A 10582-nucleotide genomic window follows, 5' to 3' on the forward strand; every position below is an offset into this window, starting at 1 on the left:
CGTTAGCGTGTTTTAGTTTGCCTCCCGTTGTCAGGTCTCAGGCCATGTTCACAGTGTAAAGTGATGTGAAAGAAAAAAAAAACATTGTATGCATAGCCTTGGTGTGAAAGGTTGCAAATTATCGTCTTGTTTTTAAGACAAAAGAATGTTGAAACCCTCTGTATTTCTAGTTACGCCCTCTCCTGTGTGCCAGTTGACTGTAGTCGTTCCACGAAGATCCCGGGTAGGATTCGAAACGGCAGAGATGGAGCGTTAGGGTCGTTTAAAGAAGAAAAAAAAAATTATAATGCACTGTAAAACGCTTAACTCGTGGTTAACTCGATTCCAAAAACAAACCCGAACATCGTTCGGGGGAAAACTATGAACTATTTGGGTATTCTTTTCTCTTTTTTTTGGTTCCCTAAGTACTTTAATGATAGGACTTTTAAATATATATATTCATGAGTCGTTTGTCCACTGAATAGTCATTGTAACTCAATAGACACACTGGCTTTCTCGGGTAAAGGGACTCTCTTAAGAGAATGTGAGTATCTTGTGTTTGCGTGCCAGGTTTTAAAAAAAGCCATTGTAATGAATTTAATCCACACTTTTGATAAGTAATCTATGTATACATATCTGTTCACTGGCATATATTTTGAGTATAACGGAAAAAAAAAAATCACTCAGGGCCTCTCTGTAATTGAAAAATAAAGGAAAACAGTCCATTTCAAATGGGATTGACGCCATGGAGATGTATTTGGGTATTCTGGGTTGTTTTCCTCAGGCCATGCATATTTTAAATGTAATCAACTGAACTAATATTCCTTTTATAAATAGTGGTGAATATTATTCCATTATAAGACTGGCATGCAAAGAAGAAAAAAGAAAAAAAAAAAAAACGATGACGTTGTATCGAGTGAGAATAGGCTTTTCGTCACTGCAGCCGATCATTAGCGTATGTTACTCGAACCCGTTTTCCAGCCGTTGCGTTTTTCCGTGTTCTTGTACTTGAACCACACATTAAGGTTGTAATCCCGTTGAAAAACGTGCCACGGTGCGCACTGTCCTACCTAGACCACTTCCAAGACTATTCTTACAGTGTTTGCATGATTTAAGGATTAACAAAAAAAAAAAAAAAAAAAAACGAGAAAAAGTCAAAAAATGAAATCTGTATTTTCAGTGAAAGATATCTAGACGGGGTGGGCAAGTATTTAATTGTGCACAATATGCATGCATGTCTAACCAGGTCCCGACTGGTTTTTAGGTAGATCTAGTTGGCTTTGGGTTCTGGGGTGTAGGGGACTTTCTGCTCAGCTGATAACTGCCATGCACTGTACTGCACACATTTGTAATAGAACCGAATGACTACAAGATTTTATTGTGCTTGTACTTGCAAAAGAAAAAGACGACGATTACGTAAACTTAAAGAATAAGAATAACATAGGACGTTTAATATAACAACGCTTGACGCCAGTGGGAAGATGGTGGAAAAATGTGACTTTGATAGGCTCCTCACCACATTTGTGCTTCTATTGTTGCCTCAGTTACTGACACACTTGCCTGGAATCTAGATAACGGAAAGCCATATAGTAAAAAGGTGCTAGATATTCTATATTTAGGTGTAATGCTACATTCACATAAGAGAATGCAATAGTTTGTTATGGGTCTCTATTCATACAGCATGCAGTGCTACTAGTGCCCTCACGGTGGTCAGAAACAATTAATAACAGGGGTTTCGATTAAGAAAACGGAAAAGTAAAAAAAAAAAAAAAAAAAAAAAAACTGAAAATGGAAAGACGACTATTTAGCTTTACTTGTATGTGCTGGTAGACCGTTTTCAAAGGATAACATTGTTTTACTGCCCGAGTGATCAGATTCAATACATCTGCCTTAAATCTAGTGGGTTAAAAAAAAAAAAAAAAAACACAGCGTTTTCACTCCTTCACCAAAACGGTCGGAAGTATATGTACCTGTTGTACGGTTCTCTCTACCTTGAGCATCTGTAACTGTTATGGTTTCAAAATAAGTTGTTGATATACACGCAAGCACTTTTGCTTGGGGTAACCGGCTGTGGGCTATTTCTAATATATCCTTATTTAGATTTCTAAAGGAATTTTTCATAATAACCAAGATTCCTTGAAAACCTCAGTGTTACCTGTATTGACTTACTAAAAAGAAAAAGAAAAAAAAACAACAACAACCTATGAGTTATGATGATAAATAGAATCTTGTAGTCTTTCTGTGATTCAACTAATAAATAATCTCACAGCTTGTGTGGTGGAAAATTGTGTTCCAATAAGCAGCTAAATACTTTAGGATTTGTGATTTGTTGATTGCTCCATAGACGCCACTGATTGTTTACCAATGATTTCTTGCTGTGGTGGGATAGTGGATTGTTTACTGTTCTATTCTCCTCCTGGCCTTTAGGGGTCAGTCATTGCCTGAACTCCAGACTACCCAGCCAACAACAGGGCCAGGGGCATGTGTTCTGTGTTAGGAAGATATTTTGCTTTGGTACTTGCACATTTACAGTTACCTCATTTTTGCCATGTTTGTATTTGGAGAAAAAAAAAACCCAATAAAAAAAAAAAAAAAAAAAATGAAATAAAAAAGCTAATATATATATTATATATAGGAAATGGTTCTTAATGCTATAATTTTTTCATTCCATTGGAATCATTGTTTGTAGCATTTAACATATAACTAGTTATAGTGTATTATAAATACATCTGTATACTGATTGAAATTTTTAAGATTTGTACTTTTTTTAAATGAAAGTTGCTAGTTCTGCTTTACTGAGTAGTGCAATCATATTTTTTTTAATTGTGGCTGATTGGAGAGGGTTGTTCACTAATAAATGTGTGATGTATACTCATACTACACTGACTAAAGTAATCACTGCTTTAAACGTATTGCACAATACAGATGTGTTGCAGTTCAGTTACTTGTCTGAGGGTTTCTGTGTCTCAAGAGTTAAAAGGTGAATCTAATAAAGAATGCTCAGGTCATATTTCCCCATTTATTCAAAAGCGATAGACCTTAATCGGGTTAGATGGCATATTGAATTTAATGGGAATAAAGACAAGGCTGAGAGGGGTAGACGTGGTCTTTAGAGTGGCATTATATATTATATATTATATATTTTATATTTTTTTTGTCAGAAAGACGTTGTCGGCTGAATTCCGTTCTGTCACTCACAGCCTCGTTTTGATTTCTATCAAAAATTAAGAGTAGCGCTATTCTGAGCAAGTTATACATTTTGTATAAATTAATCTAAAATTTTAGATCTAGAGATGCACAATATATTCCCACCATATCAGTTAAAAGTCAATATGTTGTGCACATGTAAGGATAACAGAGCCTGTGCTGTGCTGGTGAATAAAATTCAAAATAAAAAATTCATAAAAAGTTACACAGGCACACGCACACACACGCATATATATTCACTACCAGTCAAAAGTGTTTTGATGTTTTTTTTTAAAGAATTCTCTTCTGCTCACCAAGCCTGCATTTATTTGATCCATAATACAGCAAAAGCAGTAATATTTTGAAATATTTTTACGATTTAAAATAACTGCTTTCTATTTAAATATATTTTAAAATGTAATTTATTCCTGTGATCAAAGCTACATTTTCAGCATCATTACTCCAGCCTTCAGTATCACATGATCCTTCAGAAATCATTCTAATATGCTGATTTGCTGTTCAAAAACATTTTTTATTATTATTATCAGTAATTTTTTTTTCAGGGTTCTTTGATGTATAGAAAGAGCCAATGATCAGCATTTGTCTAAAGTGTGTATATATATATATATATATATATATATATTAAAAAGAGCAGCAAAACAGAATATTAGAATGATTTCTGAAAGATCATGTGACTGGAGTAATGATGCTAAAAATTCAGCTTTGAAATCACAGGATTAAATTACATATGAAAATATATTTAAATAGAAAATTATTTTAAATCATAAAAAATATTTCAAAATTTTACTGTTCTTGCTTTACTTTGGATCAAATAAATGCAGGCTTGGTGAGCAGAAGAAACTTTAAAAAACATTAAAAATCTTACTGTTCAAAAACTTTTGAATGGTATTTTTTTTGAAGAATGGTTCAAAAACTTTTGACTGGTAGCATATATAAGTGCTGTTTTTTTAATTATATATATGTATATGTATATATCACAATGTAATATATGTATATTATGTATATGTATGTTGCCATTTATTGGTCATAACATGACAAAACATATTACCGTATAAGCTAGATAGGCTATATTGATGCATCCTTATTTAGAATTTAAAAAAAAAAAAAAAAAAAAAAATATATATATATATATATATATTTTTTTTTTTTTGCATTGAGACATTATTAGCAATTCATATTCTCACTGTTCATCATTATGATACAGTAATATAAATCAACCAGTCTGGACATGATTTATGGTTTTTTTTTACTGTGTTATTTTAAATAAGAACAATAACGTTTGTTAATTACGATCAGAATAAAGGCAGTATAACAAATAAATACTGCACATTTTTTTTTAAACACTACACTACACTACACTACACTAAAATAATGTCACAATGCAAAAATCATTTCATTTGCCCTATTGGGCTGTATTTTGCTGGAGTGAAATGTGACCCATCTTCTGACCAGCTTTATAAGATTCACCCTAGTAGTTAAAATCTCACATTCAAACAGAGGTCATCTGGGTTACTGCCTTTCCAATTACTTTATAAAATTTTACAACAAATGTTTTAAGTCATTATTTAGCACCATATTTTATTTCCACATCCCTACAAAAATATTAAAATTGCCATGGCTTCAGGTTTGTGCAGTGGGCTGCAATGCAAATGTTGAACAAGCTTGAACCGAAACATGGTTAGTCAAACGACAACAACATTTTAAAATGTTTAATTTAGAATTGGAAAATTACATCTTTACATGACCAGACCCATCAGATGGACGACAGGCAACATAGGCATCTATGAATTACCACAGGCACACTATGGGCAGACTTGCACTATACTCTATATAGACAAAGCCACATAGAAAAGCTGTGGCCTTTTGTTTTCTTTTTTGAATTCACTTGAACCGCAAGCAGCCCATCGGAACCTCTGCCGACAACCCTCTTTTGGTCGTTAGATGAGATACATTATATGGTCGACTTTGATTTGCATTAAAAAAAAGAAAAGAAAAAGATAACTCTGTTGTGGCTTCCAGGCTTGTCCTTAAATATCTAGGTCATATATTTACAGGGCCGTTCACCTTGCACTCATTTTACAGAACAAAACTTCACTGCAGGGAAGTATGGGTTATTTTTTTGTTTGTTTTTTCTTTTTTAAATTCAGTAAAAGGTTTATTTCAGAGACCTCTCGTCCAGGCCATCAAACAGAAGAACAAACTGGAGGGGAGGCGGGACTTTGAGTGGTGAGCAGGGGGTTAGCTAAATGTCAATCGTCTGTGAGGTCCTGCACAAAGAGGACTTCTGACCGGCTCAGACCGGCCTCCATCAGAGTCGGGGGGATTGGGCTGCTCTTCCGTCGGAAGGCAAGGCAGGACCCGGCGTGGGAAATTCGTTACTATTTGGAATTTCTCAGGGGTCTCTTTCAATGAAAACAGGAAGTCGTGTATTACCTAAAAAGAGGAAAAATAACTTTTAGACACTGGTTTTCAGATTAAATTTCAAAATACAGGTTCTCTCTTATATTAGGTATCAAGTAATACAATAACAGACTATCAATGTCAAAACTCTGAAAACAGAGAGTGTCTCATAAGCCTTTTTTCTTATCTTTAACCACAGACGCTCATATCATACTGTCATGGTGCTACACACTGTACATAAAAAAAAAAAAAGCAGATGAAGGGTGTTTACCGTCAATGACTGGCTGAAGAGGAATCTCCGCTCCACGCGGGTATCGTTGGGCAATTTGAACACTATTTTGACACTGTCTGGGTCGTCCAGTGGCGGTTCAGGAGGAAGACACTCAGACTTGCGCTCCTTCTCTTCTTCCAGTGTCTGTCATTACACAATCATTAGGAAGTCACTAAGTGCATTAGTCATAGCTACAGATGTCGGAAATGTGTCAGCTGACTAAACAAACAGGCATCATGAACAATTACTTGTGATGTGTGAAGAAGTAGACCGCAGGTTTTAATTAGAGACAGTACTTGCAATTGTTCTCAAGTGTATGAAATTAAAACATACTTTTGTTATGGACAGTACAATTTTTGTTGATTTAAAGGGATAGTTCACCCAAAAATGAAAATTTTGTCATTATTTACTCTCATGTCGCTCCAAACTCGTAAGACCTTGGTTTATCTTCACAACACAATTTAGGATATTTTTGATCAAATCCAAGAGATTTCTGACCCTGCATAGAAAGCAACGCAACTGAAATGTTCCCAGGTCCAAAAGCACAAAAGGGCATCGATAAAACAGTCCATGTGACGTCAGTGGTTCAAACGTAATTTAACAAAGCTACGAGAAAGCATTTTGTGCGCAAAGAAAACAAAAATGAAAGCTGCAAGCATCATTGAAAGGGCCCTCGCTGCCAGCTCGTGGCGCTATAACTATAACTGAATATTGGCATGTAGATGTCTTCAAGCCAAAACTTTGATCAAACATACTACGTTTGGTGCGGATTGAACATGGAGTTAGTGTAAAACATGACATATCCTGTTGCCAGCAGGTGGCGCTATGATTATAACGGAATATTGGTCTTTAGATGTCTTTAGTCCAAGGCTCTTTCTAAACAAACGTGAAGTTTGGTGCAAATTGGACATTGCATGTTTAAGTTAAGGTAAAACAAGTCATTTTCTGTTGCCAGCAGGTGGCGCTATGATTATCACAGAATACTGACCTTTAGATGTGTTCAGGTCAGGACTCTTATCGAGCAGTTTGAAGTTTGGGGCAGATCAGACATTGTATGGCCGAGTTATAACAACTTTTACATCCCGCCACAGACACACCCTTTAATGAAGACTTAAGATCTTCACAATTTAACATTGCAAAGGCCTTTAGAGTAGACTGATATAGGAGTTCATTAGAGTGTAAAACATGCCACTTCCTGTTGCCAGCAGGTGGCGCTATGGCTATAACTGAATACGGTCATGGGCATGTGTTCAGGACAGGACTCTTATCAAACATATGAATTTTGGTGTAGACCGGAAATTGTATGCCTGATTATAACAACTTCCTGTTTCATGGCAAAATATCGAAGTTTGTCAGGCCACCATGGACACGCCCTTCACCGAAAAATCAAGATCTTCACAATTTAATATCACAAAGGGCTTAAGATTACACTGACCAAATTTGGTGTTGATCTGTTTAAACTCTAGGAGTTAGTTAAAATACAACGGCTAAAAATGGCAAAAACAGCACAAAACTTGCTGAGAACATTCAAAACAACAGACCTCCTGTTGGGTTTCGGACTTCGGACTTTGGACTTTGTATGGGGGAAACTTTTTTTTGTAGGTATTGGTGTGTCAACCAAATTTCATACATGTATGTGAAACGTAGCTCAAAGCTTTTATAGGTGGCGCTATTGAGCCAATTCGACACACCTACTCCTGAAACCCATATGAGACGTACGTTTCCACCACTTTTGACGTGTGCAAAGTTTAAGATTTTTCGAGCATGTTTAGGCCCTCAAAAATGCAATTCATTTTGAAGAAGAAACTGAGCAATTACAAGAGGGTGCTCACACCACCGGTGCTCAGGCCCTAATAACGACTTTATTCAACAATTTTTCTTTTCTGCATCACTGTTAGCCCCCAATCACTGCATTTTTTTCTGCACAAAAACTATTCTCAAAGCTTTGTAAAATTACGGTTGAGCCACTGATGTCACATGGACTATTTTAACGATTTCCTTCCTACCTTTCTGGGCCTTAAACGTGGTAGCTGTGTTGCTGTCTATGCAGGGTCAGAAAGCTTTTATCACAAATATCTTAATTTGTGTTCGAAGGTCTTACGGGTTTGGAATGACATTGAATAATTAATGACAGAATTTTCATTTTGGGTGAACTATCCCTTTAATTTAAATTTAAAATTCAATTTTGTTATTTTAAAAATTTTAAATTGTCATGATATCTTGTAATTTAATGTTTTTTAAACAACTGACAGCAATGGCAATTGTTGAATGAATGTCTAAATGTATCTTTCTTTATAATATCAAGTCACTTACTCTTCGTCTCCTCTCTTCGGCAAGGACGCTCTGGCGCACTTTCTCCTCCTCTTGACGTTTCTGCTCCTGTTCTTCTCTTTTCTTTCTGTCTTTTTCCTGGTCTGCACGGAGGGATGCCAGGTAAGCTTCATCTTGCTGCTGCCTCAGTACCTGCGTCTGATTCCTCTCCTCCCTGAGTTAAATCGATAGATAGATAAATAACAAAATATAGTTTCTTTTTAATGTTATTATTAAATGCCTTTCACACATCTTGTTGAGTTTCAATTCTTCAGAAACCAAACTACGTAATCTTACCTCTCTAGTCGTTCTGACATGAGATATGTCTGGTTTGCCTCCATGATGAAGGTCAGCTGGTTGATAAGATCCTCAGGCTGGATGAGGCCCTCCAGTCTCCCAACAACTGTCATTTTGCGGTCTTTCAGCATGATCATAGCCAGGAAGGGATAGGTGTTCTCCCGCAGGGCCTGAGAGACTGAACACACAACATAAAGACAAGATAATGAGCTCAAACCACATCTCGTGAGATAACGATGAGACCACAACAACATTCAGAAAGGGATTAATCAGAGACCGGGAAGTGAAGGAGATGTGAAGATGTTTACCTCGGTAGCCCTCTGGCTTGCTGGTGGAACATGCCCAAAACAGCATCCTTGTGTTAATGAAGGTCAGTACCTCTTCTGAACATAACGTGGCTCTGAGAAGCAGAGACAAGAGCTCTAGTTATGAGACGAGAAGCTCACCAGGTGTAAATATGAACAAAGAAAAACATCCAAATTAAAAGGATAGCTCACCCAAAACACCCAAATTAAAAGGATAGCTCACCCAAAACACCCAAATTAAAAGGATAGCTCACCCAAAAACTCCAATTCTGTCATTAATACTCACAATTTTTAAGTCGTTCCAAAACCCGTAAGATCTTCCTTCATCTTCAGAACACAAGATACTTCTGATGAAATGCACAGAAAGTTTTTTTTTGTAGCTTCATAAAATTATGGTTGAACCACTGATGTCACATGGACTATTTTGTCGATGTTCTTGGTACCTTTCTTGACCTCGAATGTGGCAGAACCCTTGCTGTCTATAGAGGATAAAAGAGCTCTTGGATTTCATCAAAAATATCTTAATTTGTGTTCTGAAGATGAACAAAGGTCTTACGGGTTTGGAACGAAATGAGGGTGAGTAATTAATGATAGGATTTTCATTTTTGGGTGGACTAACTCTTTTAAACCTACCGGCAGAACTCATCTGTGTCCTGGTGATCATCTCCGTGAAGATAAACTAACAAGTAGCGAAGTTCTCGCTTGGCATCGTTCAGAGCCTACAAGGAAAAAAGGTTCATTAGAAACACAATAACATTTCTGTTTTAGGGCAATTCCATGCAAATGTCAACCTTACCGTGAAAAAAAAAAAAAAAAAAAAAAAAAAGTTTTTACCAAAGGCTTTAACTGTGCTGGTAGCACAGATGTCAACATTTGGTGGTTCAAATACTTTTAAGTTTTTAAGTGCATGATTTTCCATAGTCTGGTAAGTGCTATTTTCAGGCTTGTCACATCCATAACAGTATATATTCCTCATAAACAGACACATCAAAATTAAAATTAAGTAACACTTATATGTTCTGTAAAGAGCCATCACTTCTCTGTTTGTTGGGTATTTGGTTTGGTTTGGTCATCTGGTTTGTGCATTTTAATTCGCAGAAATCCTACAAAGTATGTAGTCTCATGATTGTTTCCCTTTTTTAACATAGAAAACTTGTCCATAGACTGATATTTTTTTAAGTTTAGACTCTATCAACAAGGGTTTATTAAAATATAAAGATGGTTTGGTATATTGGTAACACATACATTCTCTAAGCATTTATTGTCACACCCATAACACAAAATATCACATCCATAACGCTGGATTTGCCCTTTAGTCTTCAGATATCTGCCTGATAAATGGATCAAAACTTAAATCTTTTATTATTGACAACATTTTTTTTTTTATTTGTATTAACATACCTGACTATATGTTCCCTGGTAGAATACAGGATGTGATCGACCATATTTCTCCTCAAAACTTTGAATAAAAGACATGACATCTCCAACAGGATCTGTGACACGACCCCTCGGATCTGGTCGGATGAATCTTAGGGCGAATCTGAAGAATTTTAAATCGGAAGAAACATTAGAGGAAGGACTAATCTGAAATATTGAGTCTATATCAGATGAATTGTTTTAATACCTGAATATGTCCAGAAGTGTATAATACGTAAACCTGAAGGGAAGCATTATCAAGTAGTAACTCCAACCTAATAAGCCCTGTAAAAGAGAAAACGCATTTATACAAGCAGTTTATTTAATATTTATAGAGGACCGTGTTGCAATATCCATCATAGTGCTGCTGTTTTCCTAGGGTATTACCCTGAACTGT

At 35.9% G+C, this 10582-nt stretch overlaps 1 protein-coding gene across 1 annotated transcript in view; it reads right to left on the reverse strand.

Annotated features, from left to right (window-relative positions):
* Positions 1–4880: 4880 nt before the first annotated feature.
* The window catches only part of faf2 (Fas associated factor family member 2), a 7226-nt gene continuing 1524 nt past the window's right edge, over positions 4881–10582 (reverse strand). Inside the window, 9 exon segments of the mRNA XM_051127775.1 lie at positions 4881–5507; positions 5509–5619; positions 5858–6001; positions 8171–8342; positions 8465–8642; positions 8773–8864; positions 9403–9488; positions 10171–10309; positions 10394–10470. Coding sequence (XP_050983732.1) covers positions 5436–5507; positions 5509–5619; positions 5858–6001; positions 8171–8342; positions 8465–8642; positions 8773–8864; positions 9403–9488; positions 10171–10309; positions 10394–10470 — 1071 coding nt within the window. The 3' untranslated portion in view covers positions 4881–5435.

The sequence above is a fragment of the Labeo rohita genome, chromosome 14 (genome assembly GCF_022985175.1).
Source record: "Labeo rohita strain BAU-BD-2019 chromosome 14, IGBB_LRoh.1.0, whole genome shotgun sequence".
Classification (NCBI taxonomy): domain Eukaryota; kingdom Metazoa; phylum Chordata; class Actinopteri; order Cypriniformes; family Cyprinidae; genus Labeo; species Labeo rohita.